A 27,111-nucleotide genomic window follows, 5' to 3' on the forward strand; every position below is an offset into this window, starting at 1 on the left:
TCGGGAGGGGCGGCTGGCTTCCCCTACCAATTCTCCCCAAGTGCCGGGTTACTTTATTGGCCAACCCCCACCGGCCCACCCCTCACGGAGTACAAAAAAAAATAAATAAGCCCAGCCCTCACGGAGTACAAAAAAAAAATAAAAAAAAAATAAACCAAAACAACAGCGAGAGCTGGAAAAATGTGCAACGTCAACGCGCTCGGAGTCTACGTGTGGGAGACGATCGTTTTCTTCAGGTAAGGCTCGGCTTTACGGGAGGAGTGTGTGCGCACTGGGCACTGCCGGGCTGGACCGCCGTGCCCACCCCAAGCTCAGGGCACAGCCCCTAGACACAGCCTCAGCCTTAGGCGGAACATCGCTGTCCTTTTCTCGAACTGCTTTTTCGCTTCCTCTCGGTTCCCCGAGACCGGCTACCGCACAACCCCGGGCTCGGGACTTTCCGCGGCTTTGGGAGTTACTCCGTTTAATTAGCACCGCAATCTCGCTAACCGCAGTGCTGAAAACACCGACCCCGGCTGGTTGCAAAGTGACAACTAGTGGCGGCGGGGAACGCTGCACTTGAATTTGCCCGGGTAAATATTCCCACCTCGCCCCTTCCCTATCCTCAGATTGCAGGTTAAGGTGAGTTCCGGGGGATGCTTTCACTGCTTAGCTGTGTTATCTTGAGAAATCGTAGGACGCCTTCTCAAGGAGGGCTCACCCTCTCACCTCAGCTTGCTATGTGTAAAGTCACTGAAAGCAAAGAAATAGTCACCTTCGTTCCTAACTTTTTTTCTTTCATGTTGTTTTCAACATCCTTCCCTTGCAGAATCCAAATAAAAGCTGAAGGGGATGTGGGGAGCTCTTTGCTATTACATCCTTTATCGACTAGCTGTATTTTGACTCCGTTTTAAATGTGTTCAGTTTCTCTTTAAGGCTAAGATAGCACAAGGAACAGTTCTAGTCTAAAAGAATTGTTCCTGGTCCATCTCTTCTTATAGTGTTTTTATTAAATGGGAAAAAAAAAATACTGGAAGGTAGAAGCTCTTCTGTATTTGCATGAATAATGCAGCCTGCTGTAGCAAGTGATAAATGCCAAATACATGCAATTGAAAAAAACCACTCTTCTTTCATGACCTGAACTTGCTTATCAGTCTTAGACTTCATTTCAGTTGCATGGCTCTTACTTCTGCATTTCTATATTTTACACAAAGTCTTGTCTTAAAGCTTAACATGAAAGAACAGACATTATTTACATATACATCACTGCTGTAATACTTATTTTCTGAGTCACAGTAGCAGACCTGCTGATACGAGCCAGACTTTTCTATCTAGCAGTCTCTTTCCTCCTGAGCACTGAAGTCTTTCCAGGTGCAATAATTGGCATATCACCACTTTTTCTATAAATAAAATTCTATAAATATAAAATACTATCTAAATATAAAATCAAAGACAGCAAGATTGTAACATGAACACACAGCATTTAATGTTTACCTGTTAGGTAAACCAAGAAAGTAGTTCTAGAAACAACTAAAATCACCAATATCTGAAAAGTGATGCACAATACTTAATACTTCAGAGCCATCCTTTTTCATCTTATTTAGTCACAGGTGTATATCAGTACTGCACAACAGAGTGGAGTGGACTAAAAGGAAGCCTATGTATGTGCTATAAACTCTTTGGTTAAGCAATGTTGAAGCACAGAGACTAAAAAAAAAAGAAAACAAGAAGATAGCACAAACGTTCTGGAATGCTGTCCATAAATAAGCTAGAAGGATGATAAACAACACAAATGCTCTGGAATGCTGTCCATAAATAAGCTAGAAGGCAAAAGGAAAATAAAAATTAAAAAGTAATAATAAAAAAAAGCATTTCTAGGCTTGAGTTTCCTATAACCCTGGCATTCAAGTATCTGGCCAGCTCTCCTCTGAACTGCCTGAACAACTGAAATTGATACATATTTGTCTTGTTGATACTGTTCTATGATGCACACTTATATATCGCACGACACATGTGACCACTTATAGATTCTCAGCACATCAATTAAAGTCCTGGGCATTCAAAACCCAGGTAAACCAGTTAGAGCCTTCAGGCTCTAATATAAATTTTTATATTGTTATAAATTATATACATATGCATATACATATGTGCTATATATGATTATGTCATATTGCATACAAAAGATATTTCTGGAAGTCTAGTTTTCCTCAAATTAACGCTCAAGAGAATTTAAAAATGCTCTAATTCAATTACAGGGAGATATTGAAACCAAATTGTTTTATATACTGCAGTTATTTTACAAAGAAGAAAAAAAAATGTTCAGTAATTCCTGCTCAGAACTGACTCTAAGCAATGTTTTTTTTTTCCCTCCTGCTTTGTGCTATGTGTTTCATTTATTACAGGCCAAAAATTTGCCAGCCTTTCTGGTTCAGGAATAGCTTTGCTATTTCAGTTTCAGTAAACAAAGTTCATTTGTTAACAGTCACTCATAAATTTAGTGTGCCAATTACTCCAGCACTCAGTCATACATAATGTTTAAAAAAACCCACAAACTGATAATCCAATAATCCTTAATAGAAGTATGCATTGCTTTTAATTACAGGGTGTACCACACTTTGTTGCCAGCCTGTCAGAAATATTCAGAAAAGAGAATTCACTCTATGGTAGCACATATACCACAAAAATAAAGCAAAATCTGAAGTCCCAAGGCAAAATTAGATACAGCCAATATAGGAAATAAGATTAGATCTGTTGCTTAACAAAAATGCCCTTCACCAGCCTTTTAAAAAAACAAGACCCTCTGGGAAAGAGTAACAGCTGGTATGTGAATGCAAACATTATGGTATTGCCAATAAGATATCTGTTTCTGTTACAGTTGGGGTGTTTTAGAAGGAATTTGTGATAAGCAGCTTATTCTGACATGCCTTTCTTTATGGAAGAGCGTTTCCCATTTTGCTACCTGCCTTCTTGGACTGCAGTCACTTGGCTGTGACTAAGACATTTACTGAGAACCTGGGTAGAGGCAGGGATGGGAAATGAGTTGGCGTGAGAGATGAAGAGGGTCTTCTGACAGACAGGCTGCTTGACCAAGATTTCCTTACACATATCTCTGTATGACAAAATGCTATTTCTTGAAAATAAAAATAGACCGCACAATATTTACACAGGGACTTCCAGATGTCCTGCTTATATCTGTGGGGACATAAACAGACATTCTCCCAAAGGCTAACTGCATACACTGCCTGTTTGTACAAATGTTCAGTTGCAAATTCCTTCATGCAGAACAAAAAGCTAACCCCTATCCTGCGATGATCTGGCCTGGACTTTCTGGCCATTTTCTAACATTTTAATAGCTGAAGTGGTCCCAGGCGTAAGCCTGGGAGTAGTCTAGAACTAGAACTGGCACCTTACCCAACTGCACACTGTCCTGTGAGGTTTTGAAATTGTTTGGGCCTGATTCTTGCCCTAATTGCACTTTAGTAATCAGGAATCAGCAGCATGACCTTCACTGAATCAAGGTCAGAGGTGGCCCCTTCTGAACAGTGATGTGTCAGCCACCAGGAGTGATTCAAGGTTACTCCTCCAAGTGATTCACAGGCTAAAAGTTACTGCCAGCCTCAGACCCTACTGGGTTGCTCTGACTGGCATTTTTGTATTCCTGTCGTTAACAGAGCTCTTCAATTCCAGTTTTTAAAATAATAAGATGCCATCATTGTGAACATGATGCCTCTTAACTTCATGGAAAGTCACTTTTTCCTAAAACAGACTTAACAAGTAAAGTAGGTGATTGAAGAGCTGCTGATTTCAACCCCTTGAAAATACAACAAAAGAAAAGACAGGGGAAGGAAAATGAGTAATGTGCGTGTTATCTCTGAACCTTCTGCTATAGCTCTGCAGTGCTAGATAGCATTACAGAGGTACCTGAGAATGAAGCGCTAACCAGAGACTTCCAAAGCGTCAAGCTAAGCAACATAGCAGATGTTCTCAGCAGTTAAAGAGTATTTCCCTCACGCTAACTAAAAAACTGCTGGAAGTTGTGCCTTATGACCTGTTGTGTCTCTGCTGAGTCCGTCAGCTCCTCCACAAAATAAAAGTGATTTAGCAAAGGCTTGGACTAGATGCCTCAAAGGACACTAACTTCTTTAGTCCGCAACCTATTATAGCCCCATTAAAGACCCTGCTAAAATTGTTACATATGCTAGGTTTGAAAGTGAGATGAGGTAGACAATTCTACCTAAAAACCCTTATAAATCATTTCAGAAAGAAAGATTAATTTGGTGTCATCCCAGTAAAAGAACAAAATGTTTGGGAACCTGCCTTCTGCAGGGACTTTATACACATATCCATCCATCCATAACAACTCACTTGCATTTCAGACAATTAAGATAAATCAATGTAAAATACACCAAACATTTTCTAACATAGTCTAATCTTAACCCCTCAGTAAAAAAATGACTTAAACAACCTGCTCTGGGGATAGATCAGAGCAAAAGAAAGGCTTTACAAATGTCTGGGCAAACACACACCCCACATCCCCCACCTTACGTTGGGTCAAAGAGCAGGAAAATCATAGATTGTTACCTTGCTTAACAAAAATATTACAAAAATGTTGCTGTTTCTCACACGGACTAAAAAAAATTAAATCCTTTGTTTCTGAAGCACTGGTGCTGTGCAGATTTTAGATAATATAGACTGACTGTCAGTCTTGATTCCCACTGAACATTACCTTATACTGCAGCAAGTCCCACTGGCAGATCACATATTTACTGTTTAAATACCTGAAGGAAGCTGCTTCTGGAAAGAGATCAATACATAGAGGGAATGGTAGGATCCTGCCATCACACGTAAGAGCATTACATCATACGAATTGTCTACAAACACTTCCTTCAAGAACAAGTATTTAGGGAATTTGATACCCCTTATTTCTCTTCTCCCATGAACAAGGTGTTGGAGACCCCTAAGTATGAAGCAAATCAACAGCAAAGGGCCCTCTGACTCCGTTTTAAGTGTCTCAAATTTAATACACAGACTAAAGGCTAAACAGTTCATTCTGCTACTGATCAAGTGATTCAAGTCAAAAAGGAAAGCACTTGTAAGCAAGAGCACACTGCTGTTACAATTCCCCTGGTCTTGGGCAAACACTTCCATTGTTGGCTTATGAAATTCATCTCACCAAATCCTTAGCAGCTGACCTGGATAGAAAAGGATCTCAGAATCTGAATTAAGATGTTAATCAATGTCCAAAATTAAATTACTTTATTCCAGCACCGACCAGTGATCATTCATCTGTAATAGAAAAACAGCAGAGAAGCCTGTTCTCATTTCATTCTAGCGTGCAGGTTAAAAGGGCTCTCCAAATTTCAGTATTAGGAACAAGATATCAGATCACTTAATGAATACAATTACTATCCAAGTACTGATGAAAAACAAAGGCTTTAAAAAGAATAATCTATTGTGCTATAAAAATCACAATGTCCAAATCAAAAGCACAACACTTAAATACATCAAATAATCTAAATCCATTCAGTGACTTTCACATGCTCATTTTCTATAACCTGGAGCTTTCCTGAGAAGCCCAAAGTGGCTAGTATTAAGATGATAGAGAAATCAAAATGTATCATCAGCTTGTATCTGTTTTATTTGCCTGTATCAGCTCCTGCTGTTGTGGCACATTAAATCAGGGTTTCACTATTTCCAGTAAATTACCCTTTTGATTTGCTTTAGTTACCTCACATACTTTGTTGACCTTTGTCTATCAGCGACAGCACAATGATTCAATGATTTCTATTCTTTTGAAGTATGGTTACACTTGTACACCTGGCATTTCAAGAAAAATGGCTCATCCTGTTCTTTCACATGCTAAAAAATGTCATTCAACCATACCTTCCACATCATTTGATTGATGACCAAAAAAAAAAAAAAAAAAATTCTAAGCCCTTTTAATAATTTCAGCTTGTAAAAAAAAAACAGACAAACAAAATCAAAACAAACAAACAAAAAAGCCAAAAAAAATCCCCACACCCTTGGGATAAATGGAGCAAAAAGGAATGAACAAGAGAAGCAGGAATTCCTCCTGCTGCTCCAGTGCAAGGCACCAGAAGGACCGTTAGCAGCCATGTCCAGACAACTCTGGTTGTCTGGCTGCTGACTTGTTCATCCCAGAAAAGAGCAACTTTTACATCATACTAAGTATAAAAAAATATTGCTAATCCAGCAGGTCTGCTCCCCTTAAAGAATAAAAAAGATTAAATAATTCACTACTTCTTTATTTCTCTCATCCTTCCCCCAAATTACTCAAACAACTTACATTTGAATTTACAAAGCCAGACAACAGAGACCATTTCCCTTGAGGGGACATGGTTTACATTGGTATTTCTCAGCCAAGATGATTGGTTGGTGCAAAATGATTTAGTCCCATTAACCTCTTGAGAAACTGCTGATGTGCTCTGGCTGATCTGGTCCTGGAGGTCTGCATGCTTTGATCCCACTGGTGCTATAGATCAGCTAGACACCTCCAAGCTGCTCCTAAACTTCTACAGATACTTCAAGCAACTGATGCACAGAAAGTGGAAAAAAAACCCCCAGAAATACAGCTTTTGTCCCCTCAGTAAGACCAAAGCACAGAGAGAGCCTGCAGAGAACAGAAATAGATAGAGACAGATGCACCCGTCTCTTACACGCGCTGAGCACTCCCCATTATGCAGACAATTATTTCATCCATATAATGCACCATGGTAAGCTGCTGATTTGGGGACTGCACCACATCTGGCTGGTACACAGACACAGTTGGCATCCTGTAAATACATCTCTGCTGGATCTAAGTGCCAGCTGAGAAAAGCAGGAGAAATCTTAATTTACCAAACCCTATGAAATTTTGATTTTGAGAGGGAGGGGGAAAACAAAAGAACACACTTTTGCACCTGCTTTCCTTTTGATTTCTCCCTCTTCGTCTTTTCACTGTGGCTTACAGCCCTTTAAGAACAAAAAATAAAAAAAGACAAAAGAGAGACAAAAAAAACCACAAATGCCTTAGCAGAAAGCCGGGGAACTCTTCTTTTTAATCAGTTCCTTGTTGTGGGGTGGGTGAAGAGGGGGGGAAAAACCTGCCAAGGGCTTGCCAAGACAAGGAATGTCGCATGCATGGAACAGCAGAGCTTGCAGTGCAATCAATCATCCCGCTCGCTGCCTTCAGAGGAAAGCTGCCGACAGCAGCCCCCCCGCCACCCGCCTGTCCCTGCGACCACCCGCCCAGAATGCGGATCCTGTCCCCCAGACCCAGCAGGGCGAGAGCAAACACATAAATCAAGAAATAGCAGCAACAGAAGTAGGATCAATGGGGGATTGGACCACTATCGCATGCGCTCGGTTCAGCAGCAAAGTGCAGCCGAGCCAGGAGGCATGCGGAAAATCCAATAAAATTCATCACTTCTCACCTTTACCCCATTTCCTTTGAATTTTTTTTTTCCTCCTTTTATTTCAGATGATGCAAGTAAAGAGATGCTTTGTGTGAAGCCCCAAGCACAGACCCTTCCTCCCCTCTCTCATAGAGGAAGTATAAAACCCGAGAGCATACAGGGGTCAGCTGTTATCAGCATCCTTTAAAAAAAAGAAAAGAAGTTCCTTAGCTCTAAATATTCTTGTGGGTGCCAAGAGCCCCTGCACAAGATGGGTCGTAAAAAATTCCTTAGCTTTAAATATTCTTGTAGGTGCCAAGAGCCCCTGCACAAGATGGGTCGAGTCCGCTACTACAGTATGACCTGTTCACCACATGTATTATTGCAGTTGAGAGCAGGGAAGTGAGATGATCAGAATTCCTGGGTGAAACAGCTTTTTCTTATCTTGTAGGAACTGCAAAGACAGGCTGTGGACAAAAAACTGACTTTTCGTGGGGTATCTTTGCAATCTTGTTTCTTTGTTCACTGCCAGTGCTTTTACCCTCTGGAAGCACTACTGAGCACGGCAGCAGTTCTTGGCACATCCACGTACACACAGACCCTTTTCCTGCACCAGAGCTTCCAAGATCTGATTTACAAACCAAAATGTGTGCCTTTCCTCCTCTCCTGCCACCCCACATGCCTGAGAACCACAAGCATCCTCCAGCTTCCCACCCTATCCATCACAGCTTGACACAGAGCTACGAGCTTAGAAATCAGTGTGGCTGACAAAGTACAAGCCCCATCAAACACAACCTGTTCACCTGCACCAACGTGGGCCCTGCAGCACTGCCAGGGTTGAAAAAGAGGGGATTTTTCATCAGGGAGCTGAAAAGACCAAAGTCAGAGGGCAGCCAGGGTGGGGAGGAGAAGAGCCCTGCTGGACAGGGGACCCAGAGCTTAGCCATTCATTCCAGAAGTGATATTTCAACATAGTCCATGAATAAACTGATAAATTACACCAGGAATCATAGACAATACAGAAGGAATATTTATCTCCCACAGCGTATTTACGTTGCAATGACAACAACTACTTCTATCAGAAATTATCAAAATGAGCTCTCTTATTTCACACAGTACAAAACACAAACATCAGAGAGCCCCAGTTTTACTATGGGACCCACAATTTTGTAGGTAGGTTACTTGTGTTAGGTCAGGAGACCTTTCCAAAGGATCTGTAGCAAAAAGTTTCAGAAGATAGAACCCACCACCACTCTGCACCACACGTTATATCTCTTTTAAAAAGAACTCTATTCATACCACCTTTGATTTATCAAAAAAAGAAAAAAGCAATTATAATATGCTTATCCAATCTTAACAAGCAGCATAAATCCTTAAACTAAAACTAATTTTAAAAACCTGCCGTAACAAGCCATTTGAACTGATGAAAACACGACTGATAGTGTGACTGCAGAGCTATAGATAGAAGAGCATCCACAATTTCTCGTAATTCTCTGACACTTGTCTGGTCTGTGATCTAAAATCTTCTGACGTCAATTGAGGTTCCCACTGCAGTTCTCCATCCAAACACTAAATCAAGAGCACATCAGTGAAGAGCATATTGTTACCTAGAATATGAAGCCTCATCTTGTAAAGATATTTTCCCCCTTTACTTACTGCATTCAGGAAGGCTGTTGATGCATAACTTTAAATATCTGACTAGCCCCCCTGACTTTAAAGGGAATATTCAGCGTGTGAAGCTAGACACATGCTTTTGTCTTTGCAAGGATTTTTTTTTTCCCCTTTGTTTTTTCAAGGAAAAATGCAATTATAACTCTTTTCAAGACTCTTCAGTATATGTAAGAGACAATGCTGGTGTTTGCTGGATTTATTTCACTAGTGATTAAAACCTGAGCATTGACTTGTGCTTCTCAAATGTTTGAGTTATGTTCTCAAACCTGTCTCAGTAGCTTAGGATCACACATCTCCAGAAAGTCCCTCCTTGTGCTTGAAGAACTGTAGATGCTTCTAGAAGAGGGATTAGTTGAAAATGTAACTAGAGGGAATGTCTGTGGCTCAAAATCGAATTTAACACAAGCTAATTGGGTGGTTTTTTAATATGTGATAAGCAAGAGTGACCATGCAACATATGAGAGTTTGAACAGCAGTCCTTGTAAAAGGAGGGACCTCACACGCAACTGAGCACTTATTCCTGTGCAAATTGTTGGTCTCCCTGTGCTCTTCCCATCTCAACTATATACAACGTGCAGATTTCTCCCCCACAGCTGATTGTCTAGTCATTTATTATTTTCTTGTTGCTCTGTCCAGGCAGCATCAGCAATTGTTCCAAGTGCTGGTGTCTTTCCATAGAGTTAATCAGCGTAATTGGAATGTTTTATAGATCTAGACAGGGTGTTTTGCCATATGGGGTAAGGGCCATGGGCTGCAGGAAGGTAGCAGAGACATCAGAATGCTGCAGTCTGAAGAAAAGCTTTTTCTCGCTCCAGTCAAGTTGTTGCAGCTTTCCCTGGATAGGAGTGATCACAGAGGGTTAATTCTCTGAGGCCCATGGAGAGGAGCACCTCTCCTCCCATACAGCCACAGGGATCAGTGGAAATGGGTTGTACAGGATCTCTGAGAGCATTTTGGGATTCATTGGGTTAAAACTTTAACTGATTACATCCTGCGACAACTGCAATGCAGTTACTTCTGGTGCAAAAGCTAGATTTGGTTTAAACAGCTCACAGCAACAGCGCACAACCACCCAGGACGGAGATGGCAACAATTTACAAGCCTACTTTTTCTTTCCCATTCCCCTCCTCCCCGGTGAATAGGGATAAATAAGAGCTTATTGCCAGTTTCTCTCTCACAGGTTCTCCAATTCCACATTTCACCAGTCTCACCGTATTCAACTACTTTCATATCCTGGCCCAACATCCATGTCTGCTCCATACTTCTGTTGTGTAAGCTCTCAGCTAAACTGAAAAAACAACCACGGCCAAATTTCCTCCTCACCTCTGAAAATCAACTTTACAAATTCACCCCTTTAGCACACCCCACGTCCCCACTGCACGGACTGTAATCACCAGCAGTTGAACGTGATCATGTGGATTGTAACCAGCACATCTGTAACACTCAGAGCTCCTTCTACCCTGCACCTTGCCAGGCCAAAAACATGGCATCGGGGCTCTCTTCTCCCCACACACACCTCCACTCTTCTTTTATCCCATCCACCTCTACTACTGTAGGCCAGGAATTCAGACAACGTGACAGAGAAAAACATGCAGGCAATGAGTTTCATCCTTTTTAATTGAATTGCATATCAATATTGATTGTGCTATTCATTTTGATAGTAAATCTAATCATTGAAAAAAAAAGAAAGCTTCTGCCAAGCCTTCCCCGGCCAGCATCTGGCAGCATTTCCCTCAAGATAACATGTTTGCAGCTTCTGCCAAGCCTTCCCCCGCCAGCGTCTGGCAGCATTTCCCTCAAGATAACATGTTATGTGCAGTCAGAAATAACAGTCTGGGTATGGAGTGTGGGGCTGCCCCTTTTCCTTTTCACCAGGAAAAAAAAAATCTCTCATCTATCCTCCCTCCCTCTGGCTGCCAAGGACAAGATGGAGATGGGCAGCCCCAGCATCAGCAGAGGCTGAATACAGGCTGGGCTTTGCCGAGCTCCAGTCTCTGCTCAGGGGCCTCTCTGCCCAAAAAGGGACAGTCTCAGGGACCAGGAAGATGGTTTGGGAAGAGTGGAGGGAGAGCTGCCATGGGTAATGTTAGTTAATCATGGACAACACAATGCCTTTCTGTGCCCAACCATCTGATGTTCTCTCTGCCACTATGGCGCTAGGAGCCTTCTGGAGTCAATAAAACTAAGCTGATGACTTCTCCTGTGTCCCCAAGACCCCACAGTGCTCTAACTTGGCTTTGAAGGCAGTGGGGGAAACGGTTCTACTGGTCACCTCAACCTGCCTCAAAGACTTGGTGGATATTCCTCTCCCTTGGGATACCTACTTACAGAAAAGATCACATTTGAAGGACAAACGTGTGAGTCAGCTCACCTGAACACTACTCCCAACACCTCCCTGCCAAGCTTTCTGGCTCATGTTGTGTTCGAAGAACTAAAGACATCACTTCAGAAACCTTTGCTGAGCAGCACTGAACTGGGGTAAATAATCAGATATTTTCTATTTCCCCAGCCCATACAGAGCTCAGCCAGGGGAATAAATCCAGTGCTGTTCTCTCGAGCCACTGGTGTTGCACCAGTTTACATTCACAGGGACCTGGGCCTTCCTCACTCTGCAGAGATATATTTCCTCCACAAACACTTGTTTTGCAACAGTTTATGCTTCTGCTGCCAGACATTATTTTTTTATCCTCAGAATTAATGATTAACAATTAAATTATTTGACAGGGGAATAGAGGCCCAGTGCTAATTAAATTCCTCCGTCTCTCCTCTTCACAAAGAAAAAAAAAAAATTATATTTCTCAGTATCAGCATTCAACCAGAACAGGGCAGTTTGTGATGTTGGACTTAATTAGATGGACAACCATGAGCACAGCCAAAAAAAAAAAAAAAAAAAAAAAGGCACAAAAATATTGCACAAGGGCCATGCAAATGTGGGGAGGAGGAGGAAACAGCCAACTGGGGAGCTAGGAATCGAGCAAATTGACACGTCCAGACTGCAGAAGAGCCACTTTCTAAACCAAATAACTTTTTATGAGAATATATTATCTGTTTAGCTGAAACAAGTAATGCAGACAGGACAAACAGTGCTTGTATAGGCTGGGAGAAACCAGTAATAGGTTTCTCCTGCAAGTCCTGCAAGGCTTGACTGCTCCATTTTAAAGAATGCATTTATTAGGTATCCTGGGCAGCTCAGCTCTTCACCACCACCAGTTTTTTCCTTCACATGTCTGCTGGCACGCTGGACCTCCTTAGGGCTTGGTGGTGTCTGCTTACATGCCAGCATTAATGTCAGAAAAGATTATGCTAGTTCATCGACCCTTTGAAGAAATCCTTTCCATTGTTATTGCTGTGATGATTGCCTGATGGCACTTTCTCAGCCAGATCCACTGGGGATTACACCAGTGTAAATAAGATAAGCCACTGTCTTGCTGTTATTAAAATGCACCAAGTGCTCTCAGCTCAGACAATATTCTTGCAACAATGCAAACTACATCCTCCGTGGTTTGTTACATGTTTTCCCTCATTTTGTTTATTTGGAGAATAGATTTTCTCTCTGAGGAACACAACAACCCACCCTAAATTTCCAGTTCTCTTCCATCATCCATCAGTAATTTTCAAACCACTTGGCAATTTCCCTCTCCTTGTCTCTGCTGAGCCAGGAAATGAAGAGTTGTACAGGACCTTCAAGGGTTCTTGTGTAGGAACTAAGGGCTAGAGAGAATACCAGAAAGCTCCCAAGGCAGCCTATAGCACTGGCCAAGACATGGAAGAGAGCAGAACCTGATAGCTTTTTTGGGTGTTGTCCGAGTTAAACTGCCTTAGCAAAGCTCAGTTGTCACAGCCAGAGTGCACATTAAAGGGCTGTGTTAGACACAATCCATCCCTCCAAAGCATGGTGAGGTGGGTCAGCATCTCAGTGCTGTTTTCTACTATTACTTCTGCACTAGAGAGTAGACACATCTTCCTGCTGCCTGCTGATGGAAAGGCTTTGCTGTTCCCTCATTCCCTGCTTTCTGGCCAAGTCTAGAGGGGAAATTGTTACCAGCTAGTTTTAGAAGAACGTTCAGCAACCAAATAGAAACTGGAAGAAAATTGGAACTCATCATTCCTAGGTCATCTGGGTAACAACAAATAGCAGCCTAACAGAGCTTCTAAAACATACCAGGAGGCACGAAACCATGTTTAACAGTTCCAGCACATCCTTAAAGGTGTTCACAGAAACTCACAGGGATGGGCATGAAGCTACAAATAGCAGTGGGTGGGGCTGTGGGAGGATGGTCCTCTCCCAGATACTTGTGGGAATCATTTTTTCTTAGATACATACTTCCACGTAGGAACTGATCCCATTAAATTCATTTACTTGCAACTTTGAAGCATTAAGAAGCAAAAAAAGGCACACAAGAAATATCTGCAGACTCATTCATTGGAACAAAGTAACTCAGCATGGGCTTTTGCACTGAATTTAGAGGCAAGCTGAACACCGATTTCTATGCTTTTTCACCTCATTTTTTGAAATTAATGCCAGAGGAACTACATTTTCTAATTATCGTTTTGCTCTTAAAGCTTATTAGATTTGTATTGCTTCTTCCTTCTGAGAGCCCCCCACTTTTCCACTTCCATGTACTTCCTCCAGTCTACAGTTAATGAGAAGAAATCAGTGTATTGCACTATCTGGCATCTTGCTGCTGAAGTGGCAGGAGTCTTTCGTTACCAAGTCATTTGCTGCTTAATTGAAATCTTTTCTCTAGACTCATTGCCATACAGACACTCTATTGGAATGCAGTAGCCGAGCCCAGTATTGATTGTCCTCCCTCTCCCAGCTCTCTTCCTCTGAGTTTGCAAATCAATTGCACCCTGTTGTTTTCCTTCTAATAAATAAATAAATAAATAAATGAAAACCATCACCCATTCCACAAACCCGTCTACTCCCCAAACAAACTGGTTTGGCTTTGCACTGTTTCGCAGAGCAGAGATAGGGACATGAGAAGAAGTAGCACGTGGATACAGTAAAAACTAAACCCACACCTTGACAGATCATCTCCAAGCACAAGTGTGCCTCAGCCAGTTCAGATAATACCCAGTTTGGGAGTGACTTGTGAATATATAAAGGGTGAATGAAATTCTAGTTTTAGACTCTCACTGGAAGTGATCTGGAACTTCTCTTCCCTCTTTATTGCAGAAACTCAACCATTTATATGTTAAAAACCTAGCAATCGGAGAACCCTAATACAATTGCAGCTTCCAAAAGCAGCCAGACTGCAGTTGTGAGTGTGCAGGACTGAGAACCAAGGCTTGGCAAGGCATCACTGTTAACACTGGAGAAGAGAGTCAATGCAAATACAGGTTACTGCAGACTTCTGATTTTGAAATGATGGCACCCAAGCCCTTTTGAATCCTACCTATTTTTAAACTTGGTGGTTCAAAATGCTCTTGTCAAGATAACATTTTTGGCTTTAAGGCCCCTTCCAACCCAAACCATTACAGGATTCTATGAATCCATGTTGTCATTTGTGAAGACATGCATAGCTAAATATCTGTGCCTCTTGTAAACATGCTTAGGCCTCTCAGCTGCTCAGCCACAGTGACTTCTCACGGTTTCCCACGCAGCCTTTGTACTTTAAAAAAATTCAGGAGGTTTGCAAAGGGTGAAGCAATGAGCCGAGCTTCCTCCTGAGCAGCTTTCTTTGGTTTATTATACATTTGCATTGCAATACTGCCTGTAGGCTTCAACCAGCCTCAGGCATCTGAATCCACAGGCAGAGACCGTTCTTGCCCTAAGCACATTGCATGTCACCTATGGGTTTGGTTTGTGCTTGTTTTTTGGTGGTTTTTATTTGTTTGTCTTATTTTGCTAAGCTAGACAATTTTACACCACACTTTCAGCCTGGGAACAGGTCTGTGTTTGAGCAGAAGCCATATAACCATAGAGAAGGAACCAAATAGTGTCTGTTCCTGTCTTGGAAATCAAACCTTCCTGCAAAGTTGATAATGAGCACCTGGTTCTAGAGGTCATTTGTTCCCATCTAGATGGCAACAACAGAGAGCTCCTGAGCCCAAATCATCACCCTGCAGATCTTGCAGGCTCCCACGGAGTCAGAAGGCACATTGCCAGCCTTCGATGTTTGTCTTATACAGATAAATTGGTAATTTCACTCTTTCTGTCCCAGGGGCCATACAGGTCCCCAAAAGATTTAATTTCCTTTCATCCTCAGCCCAACACAAGTATAATTTCAGGACCACGCTCCAGACACCTCCCCATCTGGAGATGGTGTTGCTGTATTGAACTCAGACCCCTGCATTGCAGGTACCAATAGCAAATGCTGGACCGACCAGCAAGCGAAAAGCAAAAATACATCTATCCCCTACAGTCCCGAAGGCTCTGCAGGAGCTATACAATCACATGACACTCATTTAAACCTCAAATTCCAGATTGCTCTGATCCTACCTGCCTTCTGGAAAATTAGACTGTCAGAGTACCAAATATGCTCCTTGCTATTTGCCATGTAATTAAGCAGTAATTGCTGCCCAAGGCTAATCTCAGAGTGTATTTTTCCTGTGGAGCTCAGTGCCAGAGTTCACATTTGTAATTTAGTGGCATGCCAAGGAGCTATACCTAAACTCACAAAAGGATTTTCTCCAATCATCATCTCTCTTCTATTTTGGTGGCAGCTGGGATTCTGTATTCAGAGATGTTTGGGCTGGGCAAACAAATTAGCAGAGACCAGCCTCATTAGGAATTCACATGGGTACCCATCCTGTCTCACAGCGGGAATGAGATGCTGACTGCTTGGTTTCTGGACCCCAAGCACTCCCCAGTATGGGACATACTCTAAAATCTCCTCTTTCTTTCTACTCAAACAGCCTGGCAGCCTCCAAAGAAGCTGAAGCAGCAGCACGATCTGCACCCAAACCCATGTCTCCTTCCGATTTCTTGGATAAGCTGATGGGGCGAACTTCAGGATACGATGCCAGGATCAGGCCAAATTTTAAAGGTAGGCAAACCCCCTGCTTTTGTGGCTTTGTTTCATTTTGGGACTGAAAAAATGCATGCAACCCTCATGAATGCCTCCCTAACTGTACATGGAATATGAACAAACTTCATATTCATATGAAATATGTATGGGAATGAGAGATTTGGCACATGGACGCCTTGTAGATGTCTGGAAAGGCATCTGGTCTCCACTTAGGATGGAAACAGCATTTTAACAACTTTACATGCAGGAAACACTTCAATATAGGGATTGAGGATCCTGCCAAACCAAATAGTGACCAGCAGGGTGTTGAACCTCTTGCAGACCGGGCGAAAAACTTCAACTTTTCCCCTAAATCACTGCCCACAGCACCATCTAGTAGTGGGTAATGCTTATACCCACTGAAGCCAAGAGGAGTCTCTCCCATCAGCTGCAGAGGAATTCAGGGAGATGCCAGAGGCAGCCGTGATCCGTCACTGTCCCCTATCACAGGAGGGCTCTCAAGCCAGTGCTCAGCACAGCTCCATTTCACACCCAGTTTCCCCAATTCACCCTGTACTCACCAGCAGCCAACCAGTCCAGCACAGCTCCATTGCAACAGCTGCTTTTCACACCCAGTTTCCCCAGTTCACCCTGTACTCACCAGCAGCCAACCAGTGTTGAAGCAGGCCTAGGAAGAGGCAACAGAACCTCTTTCTTTGCTCCTCAAAACGCCTCTTGTAACAAGGGTAGGCTTTATGGAGTATTTTTGGTTTGTTTTCTCTTTAACTGAGCTCTTTGCCCTTGACTCACACCCAGAGATAAAGTGGGACCTGCCCCCTCTCAGCCACTGCCCAGCCCTCTTCAATGCTCACTTCATTCACTTCTTTTGTTTCCTACCACCAATTACTCCTCACCCCAAAGAGTCACTGGCAACGCTAACATACATTCCCAGGACCCATTAATCATGGTGACAGCACCTGCCATCCAGCTTCAAGCAGTAGGCTCTAGTCTGGGCTTTTAAACCCAAAGATACATGGAAAGCTTATGTCCTAGTAATCAACAAAGCAGCAGAAAACAACTCTGTATTTATTCAAATCACAAAGAGTTAAAAAAACCCACCCTATAAACCTGCCTACTACTAAATTATGCACACACACAAAAGAAATTAAACTTTAATATTTAATGAAATGTATACATTATCTTCCTGCTGAAGGCAGCTGTATTGCATTTTTATTTGAGATAATTTAATTTCAGTTTTATTTCAATGAACTACACCTTCCCCACAGGGCAGTTTTGCTGGCTTAGCCTCCCACACATAAATCAGGCTCCAATTTATATGGGAGGCATAGGAGGTGTTTTACAGAGCTTGGGGTTGTAGCTCTCAAAGCATGTCATTTAAATTAACTGCAGTAACTCATAAGGGCATTTTAATGGCTTAGATCTGAATGAAAATAACACCGAAGATCCGTATCAGATTGATTTTTGGGGAGGGGAAGATTAACAAAATGAAGATTGCAGTTTTTCCCTAAATGCTGTAGAGTCTGGACTTAGCTGTGGATTCACATTCTGAGAACAAGGAAGAAGCATTTGGACTTTGCTTTAAGTTGGAGGATGAAGTCAGTGACCCAGACAGGGACAGAGCTGGCCCTGGCAGGCATGGGACAAGGGACCTGTCACACCTGAGCCTGCTGCTGGAGAACTACATTCCCTCAGCTGCATCCCACTGCACAGGTGGCACTTTTCACTGGCAGGCAGGGAAGTTTCTGGACTCTCACACAAGAGAAAAAAAAGAAGTTCTTAAAACTGCTCACAACTCCCCTTGGACACAGTGGAAAGAGCATGGTTCCTAAGCAAGAGCTGGGCTGCCCCAAGGAGAGTCTTCTTCACACATACTGGGACAAGCTCATCCCATACTCAGCTTCACTAGAGCACATCAGCACAGGATGAGGAAGAGCAGGGCCAAAACCCTCCATGCATGTCAGAGGCATGAGCACATGCAGTCGTCCAGGAGGGCAGCTCAGTGTTTTTCTTATGCTTTTCTTATATGCCCTCTGGGAAGGGAAATCACATGCACATGGACCTTCTCTATGGTTCATGAAATGGACCCAGAGAAGAAAACTGTTACTCCCAGGCTCAAGAGGAGCACTAAGAAAGGGATAAAACAAGTGCTAAACACGATCAAATGTTCAAAACTTCACAAGCTTGCTAGATAAGAGGAGTTAGTGAAGTGGGGGGAGAATAAAAAAGAAAGACACCATTTTGTACTTGACATTTTAGCCCGTGCCTATGTCTAACAGTCTGGAAGAACGGCACAGACTGAACAGTAAGTGAGCTGCTGCCGCGCTGGCAAAGGGCTGTCTGGGAGCTGGTTAGACAGCAGCCTGCTCGGAGTGTCTGGGACTCGTACCAAGAAGATCCCAGCCGTAGAGAGCATTGCTGTTACGTGGCTGCAATCCTACTCCCACAGAGGACAGGCACAAAGTTTCAGAAGAGACTTGAGCAGGAGAGGAGGAAAGGCAAGAGGAGTAAAACCAAGCTCCAAATGTTACTTAGTAATCAGGAAATTCCATTAATTTTCACACAGGAGGAAGCTTGCACTGATTAGAGGCACAAGCCTCTCGTTAAAGCCATTCCTCCCCCCACCCCAATTATTTCATCTTGCAGCAGCTGCCAGACTGCAGATGTGGCCTTAACGGGCAAGCATCACCCCCCGAGTGAAGCCGAGCCATCAGGCAGTGTTTGAAATGCAGACACCATCCTCATCTCCATAAAGGATTGGGGAATAATCTAAAAATTCACTTCCACTCTTTCACAGATTTTACCTTCCCAAGAGCATCTGTCACAGGGATGTTATGAGAGGAATTCCCCCTGTGTTAAAGGGGCACCTTAGTTCCTGGGGAGGTTCCTCCCCTCTCTGCCTGGGCTGCCTTTCCCCACCACACACAGGCAGCACCAGTAGCAAGCCCTTTAGCAGCTTTTCCCCCTCCCTTTAAGGCTCTACAGAAATCCTCTCACTATACACGGCCACACCACTGGTTTGCCAGGAACCAGATGTGGTTCTGGTTCCAGAACATTCTCCAGCTTTTTGCTTTCTGCTGAACTGCAGCTTTTGGCATCTCCCCCAGTGCAAATGCAACATTTCCACCTCAGATTTGCCGGGCAATATTGTGATCCACTTCCAATCACACTGATATACTTGGGCACTGGTACCCCACGAGCAGACTGACCTCCATGGCCTCTAACCACAGTCTTTTCATCCCTTAATTCTTACTTCTCTCCTTGCATGGCCCCTTAACATTTCTAATATGGCTAAGGTTAAACAAAGCTTCAGTCTCAAAGTAAATAAAGCCCAGGAGAGACATGGCCCAGAGTCTGGGAGTGCCCTCTCCCAAGACAGGACAGTCAGAGAATTTCTGCTGGTAGAGCCCTGAAGTCTCCTGTCCAGCTGTGACCCATAGCAGACGCCATCATTAGCACTTGGGGTACCTGCTCCTTTACTCAGCCTGATCCCTACAGCACACTCTGCTGCACTGGCTCCATAGGGAGCATATGGTGCCAGTTCAGAAACATTCAGATGCTTTAAATGAGTATTTTAGAAGTATAGAGCTCTAAACAAGAGACCCTGTCAATAGTCTCTCAGCTCTTTCCTGGGATATATTGCTATCGTGCTCAAGGTGAGCTTAGCACCCACAGAGCAATGCAGAGATATCTAGAAAGCTGTCCTGCCTGTGATCTATTCCTTTTCATCAAAATGGTTCACAGAAGAGATATATAAATACTCTGCCAAACCAGGGAGCGAAGGCGGAACAAGAGCATTGCCTGATGTCAAACTGGCACCAGAACCAAGACCAGACCTTATTCCCACACTCACCCCTCAGTCACCCTGATCCCACAACACGTTTTAATACCACAGAGTGGAAACGCTTTGTCTTATAAGCACACAGTGAACTGCTGTTCCAATCTGTATTTGTCATGCAGGGCCACCAGTGAATGTCAGCTGCAACATTTTCATCAACAGCTTTGGTTCGATTGCAGAAACGACTATGGTAAGTAAAAATCACAGCACAGCTGCTCCGCTACTGGCTCAGCCTCATTGCACTCCCAGCAAATGCAGCAGCACCCTCCTCTTTAGTGTGGCCAGAGGAAAATACTGTCTCTGTGTTCCCAAGATTTACCTCAGGTTTGAGTAAATTCACACACAACACACAAGACTCCACAGCCCGTAGTTGAAGATCACACAGTCTGTATCTGCATCTCTATGAAAACACTCTACAGACAAAGTATAAAGGTCAGAAAAGGAAACAAGTAGTCTTTTCTGAAGACATGCCTAAGGCTCCAAACTCAGACACAGTTGCAGATACTTTGTGTTTAAGTGCATGTAAATCCAGGAGTTTGATTCAACACTTTAAGTGAGGAGAAATCAACTAGACTCAAATTCAGTCTGCATCTGATTTCCGATTCCCCAAGATTAACAGAATCACTACATGATTATTTTCTTGGAAATATATTTGTTAGACAACTTTTAATTAAAAAAAAAAAAGCCAAAACCAATATTTGCAAGTTAGGTCTCACTTCAGACAAAGTTAGTGAACATAGCTAAAGGCTGAATCTAATTGGCAAGACACTAGGAGCAGAGAATTGCTAGAACAAGAGATAATTGCTCCATCTGAAAACTATTAAAGATTGGTTGTGACATAATCAGTGAACAGCAAAGGGAAGCTCTGGAGGTACAGTGCCTTACCTCTGTGCTAATTAAAGCTAATCCAGAAATGCAGTGTTTAATTACTCCTTGGTAATTCTTTCTCTAGAAAAATGTGGAATGAAGAATGCAAGACTCCAGCTTCAGGCGTTTTGTATGTTCAGGCAGGATCTTATAGGTTTTGCATACAGATCACACCCATTGACTTTAACAAGTTACTTAGAATGCACACCACTGTCAGAGGAGATCAACAGCCACATACCTGGGGTTATAAATCTCTTCTGACACTACTATTTATACCATTCTTCTGGAAATGTTTGGAGTCAGGGGCAGTTCAATTCCAGTAGCAGGCAATAAAACCCTGTTACTTTGTCCAAGCACAAAGAAACACATTTCATAGTCGGATTGCTTGAATTCGTCAGGGTTCATAGAGGAAGTGTGTATTCATGGATTCATCTGTATATAAAGCAAAAGAGAAAGAACTAGACCCAAAATATGTATCTGTTCCTAATGCACTATTTTATCAGATGCTTCCTTTAGTGTTACAGGCAATAAATACTGTGTTCCTACACACTCTGGCAGAAAATCCACAGAGTGCAAGGGAGAGGGCAGGCACACAAGGGAGCCCTGTGCAGGGTACAGAGCACATTACAGTGACATGGCTTTCAGTCCGTCTGTCCTACATTGCAAGATGCATCAGAGCAGTCATGCCAAGATGCCACAGGATCCCTGTAAGCAGGATGCTCTATAAAATTAGCATAGTCTGCCATGAGAGAGATGCCGTTCACCTCTAAGACACGCTGCAGGGACTTGCTCTCCTCTCCAGATGCCGCTCATTTCATAGTCTATCTTCCATAGAAAAAAAAAATTCCCATGGGAACCCAAGAACACCCTCCAGGCACATTGCTTTGTCTAGAAATACCCAAGCCAGCTCTGACAAGCTAGTCCAGATGTCAGGCTGACACAGCATTGCACACAACCTAATATAATGCACTTCTTCGGGGACAGCAATTCTGCTTGTAAACGCTGATGAGAACACAAGCAACACAAGTACTGAAACATATAAAAATGAGAGCCCAGCAAGCTGGAGCAGTCTTTGGGACTTACTCTGCAGAGAAGCTGGTCTCTCCCCACTGTTTGAGGACGCAGCAGGTCAAATAGACAGTGTCAACTCCCCACCACAGATTCTGGGAGGTCCTGAAGGGATTTTGAGACAGACCTGACTACTTTGAATTAAAACCAGTGATCAAATACCTATGGGCAGGGGGTGGGGGAATCTTGCAGGGTGAGGAGAGACAATTCAACGTTTTGCCATAAAGCAAGCGGTATTCTATCATTGAGCCCTGCGACTGATGATTGTAATGCTCCCCAAGCTGCTTCACTGGCCAAAAGAGAAACAACATTATGGTTTAAACCTCAATCATTAGGCACCTTAAGCCTGGCCAGGTTCAGGTTCCGAGTAGTGTATCTTCTCACATGTGGTTTCTACTGCAGTGCTACCTACAGGAGAAGAGTCACGGGTTTTTATGGATACCACACATGCAATTAGAGAAGGTGCTAAACTATCTCCATAGTGGGGTTGTTGGTTTTTACAGAAAATACTACTGCTACCATTTAAGTTCACACTGCCTGAATCTCACAAATAAGCATAAATCATGAGGTCACCATGCAGAGGATTAGAGAAACTGGATGCAAATGGTCAAGACACAGAGATCTAAAAACTGTTGCAAGGATAGAGGGAAGAAGAGGAAAAAAAAAAAAAAGACAAAGTCATCCACCAAACTGAATTCCTCAAAGCAGAGCTGACTTAGAGCAAGGAAAGTAAACTTATTTAAGCACCCTACAGAACTGGAGACCAAACACAAAAGCCTCTAGTGGTGCACGTAAATCTACCATAAACATTCAGTCAGTTACCTTAGGTTGTGGCTCATCACTTATATCCATCAGCCTCGCTTGCAGTCAGCAATAAAGACAAGGGAACTTGTGAACCCAACAAGTACTTCAAGGGGAAAGATATTACCAACTACAACAGCCAGACAAGTAGAGACAGCCTCCTTCTGTCCCAAAGCATTGCTGCAATAACACATCTAACAGCAAGGGATTCCACAGGAAAACTGCAAGATGCATCCACTCTATCCACTTATTTTTATTAAAGACACCAGACAACCCCCAACCACAAGCTGTTAAATCCCTTTTTGTTCTTCAAAAGCGTTAAGTACCTTCCCCCAGCTATACCAGTGCAGGAAACCTATAGCAAAGCTACAAATTCTTCATTCAAAACAAAACAGAAGTCAAGCACTTAGGGAACAATGTATCGGTTTTCACTGAATAAACTGCACCAGCTTTGGCTTTTCTTTGTAGCACAAGACAACTGGTAGGATTATCTGAGCATTTTATCTAACAGATTTCCTGCTATAACTGCAACGTTGGAATTAAGCAACACCCTTGATCTTTCTTCCAATGGAAGCTGCAGACTTACTTATCTCTGACTGACTTAGGGAGTGGGGAGCATTCGGTATACAGTGAAGTCACACAGAGAATGAGGGATTTATTTTTATATCATCACCTGGAGTTACCAGGAGCTAGACTCAATGCTCAAGATGACTGCTCCTAGTCCCGTGTTTTAAAGAGGACCCACATGCAGCAAACAAGAGAGCGTAAAAAGAAACCACAGAACAGCCAGCACAGGCTTCTCTACATCCAGTGTATATATGCAAATTTATTTCTGCTGATTTCATGCCATAGTTATGCCATCTGAAAAGAGCAAACCAAATGTAACCTTCCGGCCAGCTGCAACACAGCCACAATTGGTCTCCCAGCATCTCCTAAGGACAGGAGAATCTAGAGGCTGCAACTGTCCAAACGTTAAGTACTTGTTCAGAGACATCTGTATACAAGCTTTCCAACGAGATAACAAACCATCCTGCAAAACCGACCGAGCAATTCACTCCAGCCTCACAGGCCACTGCAGCACATAGCAAATATGACTGATGAAGCGTATGGGTCACATTTAATACTGAGGCCACTCACCCCAAGGTCAACAAAAGACTTAAGTATCAAAGCACAAAGCCTGTAGCAAAGGCTAGGTTTTGAGCTCAATTTTCTGCAGTCAGTCATTCTTAAAACCAGCCATCAGTCCCACAGAGATGATAAGCGAGTAACAAGTCACGCAACACAAAATGAAATGGTTCTCACACCACCTCACAATCTGCTGCAGTTTCAACGTTAGACCTGCAGTGTTTTGGCCATCTCTGAGTGAAGTTTGTCTTTGCACTGATTAGAGGAGGGAATAAAAATAAATAAATAAATAAGCCATGAAATGGGACTGTGCAACTCAAATACAAGGACACAAAAAACCAAGCTAAAGAACAAGTCCTCACTACTAAATTCCTAAATCAATAATCCAGGACAGTGGCTACAGCCTACCCTCCCCATCCCCAGCAGCCCCATCTTTGGCCCAGAGGAATAAGCTTTCTCCGCCTTTTGTGGAGAGAAGCCTAGAAAAACTTTCTGCTTTGGATTCCAGAACAAAAATATCCACACATATTAAACACCAAGATACTGCTCCCATCCCTCACCACACACCTACCTTCCTCAAGCAGCAGACGTCCTCTCAAGCAGCAGACGTCCTCCCCTCAGCCCAGCTGTGGCTTTTACACCAGGCTTCAATTTGGTTACTTGGCTACAGCTGTGGCAAGGTAACAAGGTCCCTTATTAACCCTTCCAAGGTCCACTCACAGTGTGTTTATTTTTTTGCAATCAGTCAGTTGTAATGATCCTTTGCAGGGCAAGTAGCCTTAAAAGTGTTCGTTCATTCCCTTTCTAGAGAATGAACTCAATGTCAGTAAAATCCCTTGTGCTCTGCTGTCCAGGTGGGATAACAGAATACCCTCCTGAGGGATTTCAGCCTCTACCCTGTTTTTTTTTCCATCAGCAAAGAGTAAATCTGTCAAAGTGAAGCTTCTCACCAAAACTGCTCAGTGCAGAGGCTGATCTGACAGAATCCCTGAGTCAGGGGCTGAAACCTATTGAGTTTCTTGACAGCCTCCATCCCTTCTTCACAGCACTACCTCCAGCCTGCCACTGCTTCCATCAGCTCGCTCATCATCAGATCCCAAGACTGTGGTACCTTGGGAAGGAACAGTCTGAAATGATCTTCCATTTCTTTGGCTCTTTGTGAGGCCACTAAGCAGAATTTCATTTCAGCATTACCAAATTGGACTACTCTGATGACTTCAGTTATTTTCTTCCTGCGCTGTGTCATTTCCCCCTTGGGAGTAAAATGTCTTTGTGCCAAATTGCAAAGCTCGTGAATGCCTTCACAACACAGAGTTGCTGCTCTCCACTCCCAAGCCAGTCAGAAGAACAGGCTGCACAAGATAATCAATGTCTGGATGTGATTGGCACACAAATGAGCATCTCAAGTGATAAGAAGGATACAGAGAATAAGATATTTTTTTGCTGAATTTGCAGCCCCAGTAAAACCATTTTTTTCTTCTTGAAAGTTCACATCAGAAATTGGTCCGTTCTGTCTACCATTTAAGAATAACTGTGGACTTCTTAGTGATGCTAATTAAGATCTCAGACAACAGCATCCAGGAGAAACACTGTGTACCTCCAGGTGGCCAACAAACGAGTGTTTTTCGGCTCATCACCTCTCAGCTTGACTCCAATGCCTAAGCACAAAGCTTTCAACACACAGGATCCTTTAGCTGGTACAGAACACAGTAACCTTTCTCTTAGGCTATGTCACAGACACAGACATACCCCATTTGCTCTCCGTGCCTTCTGCTGGCTCCTCGGGCACTGTCATTGTCCACTTTGCAGTCACAGTGCTTGAGTTTACATTTATGTTCAAATAAGCCTCGACATAAGAAATCTAAAAGGCTGCTGAGCACCTTCAATACTGCAGTGCAACGCAGCTGTGTGTCGTAAGGGAAAAAGCATCTAGGAGGAAACAACTCTTCTCAGTGCCCAGGCCAGGGCTGTGGAATAAACCCACAGAAAAGGAAGATCTTAATAAACACAAACACACAGAGATAGGTAAAAAAAACTAATGCTATAAAACAGCAAAGCCAGATAATTGCATTCAGTGCACATATTATATTTTTTTGGCCTTGCTTTTCTTATATCACAGCATAAGTGCTCAGGTATCCACATTCCAAACCAAAAAATATCCACTGCACTTGTCTCCAAAGCAGGAGCACAAGGAATAGCACACCCCGGAGTTACTCACCACAATGCCGACCGTCCCCTGGATGGAGGTGGTGCAGTCTCTCACACCACACATCCACAACATGCTCCTGGACTGTCCCCACACAGGACATGAGTACAGGGCACTTGGTCTCTGGAGATGAGTTAAGAGGCACCTTCTCACAGCTGTCTACTATGAGAAGTTAATTTGGCCCCTAAGTGTGTGATTAAGATCCCTTATCGTGGTGACAAAGATTATGGCAGTCATTCTGTCTATGGCCTCTCAGGCTTGTTGTGGTGGCAATGTAAACCATACTACACATCTTTTCTCACCCTTTCCTTTCCTTTTGGCAAGTTTTGGAGCTGAAGCAGTGAATTTACTCCAGCAACAAAGCTTATCTACAGCAACATAAGCTGTTGCAGGGAGATTGGCTCCATTTCCACCCCCCTTCCACAATCCATCAGGCTGAGAACACTTCTGGGCAGCTACCACTGAAGTTTCTTCCAAACATGAGTTTAATTCGTGTTGTACATGACATAAGCCCCCACCTGCAGCTGGTTTGCTAGCAGTCAGCTTATTTGTAGCTGAATAAGCAAAACAACCTTTTGCTTTCTACCTATTAGGTCAGTGACATTGATTTCCCCTGACTGCAATGGCTGCAGACCTTTACATGCAGAAAAGGGAGAACTGAAAGCATGCAAGTTGTTCGGGGAGCTGCTGTGTACCATGGGAAGTGGAGAGTCAGGGTTGTTTTCCTTTTTCAGCTTTGCGTGGTTGGCTAGTCCTGCTGTGCTAAGGCCCTGGGTCCAAGCTGTCCACAGCTATTCACTTTTTCTCAAGACACATTATACAGGGTGGACAGAAATGAATAATTAAGTCAGAGGGGCCCGCTAGGACTTATGAAGGTGACATTTGGAATATCAGCAGAAGGAGATAGTGCTGCAACTCTTTTTTATGTTGAGAAGTGTGCTCCTTTTAGCATCAAGTCCTCGGTCCATTTGCTGTTGTCACAATCATTAATGTCATTAAGCAGCTTCTGTGCTCGCTCTGAGGATGCAGATGGCACTAAGTTGTTTGAAACAGATTCTAGACCATGGGCTTGACTATGAACTGCCCCATCCAAAACAACAAAACACCCAGACACAGCCCTATCCAAAGCCTCCTGTGTGACTGAAGTCATGTCCTCTTGGACAAGAGGTTGTAGGTTCACAGTCAAGAAAG

The 27,111-nt window shown here is 43.2% G+C and overlaps 1 protein-coding gene across 4 annotated transcripts in view; it reads left to right on the top strand.

Annotated features, from left to right (window-relative positions):
- The first annotated feature begins 180 nt into the window (after positions 1-180).
- Positions 181-27,111, top strand: part of GLRA1 (glycine receptor alpha 1) — a 38,947-nt gene continuing 12,016 nt past the window's right edge. For all 4 annotated transcript variants that reach the window (XM_014948305.1, XM_014948306.1, XM_014948307.1 and 1 more), the window contains exons 1-3: positions 181-236; positions 15,906-16,036; positions 19,976-20,043. In XM_014948305.1, the coding sequence (XP_014803791.1) occupies positions 181-236; positions 15,906-16,036; positions 19,976-20,043 (255 nt within the window). The remainder of the gene's footprint in view (positions 237-15,905; positions 16,037-19,975; positions 20,044-27,111) is intronic.

Source organism: Calidris pugnax, unplaced genomic scaffold, assembly GCF_001431845.1.
Source record: "Calidris pugnax isolate Ruff unplaced genomic scaffold, ASM143184v1 scaffold27, whole genome shotgun sequence".
In the NCBI taxonomy this organism is placed as follows: Eukaryota; Metazoa; Chordata; class Aves; order Charadriiformes; family Scolopacidae; genus Calidris; species Calidris pugnax.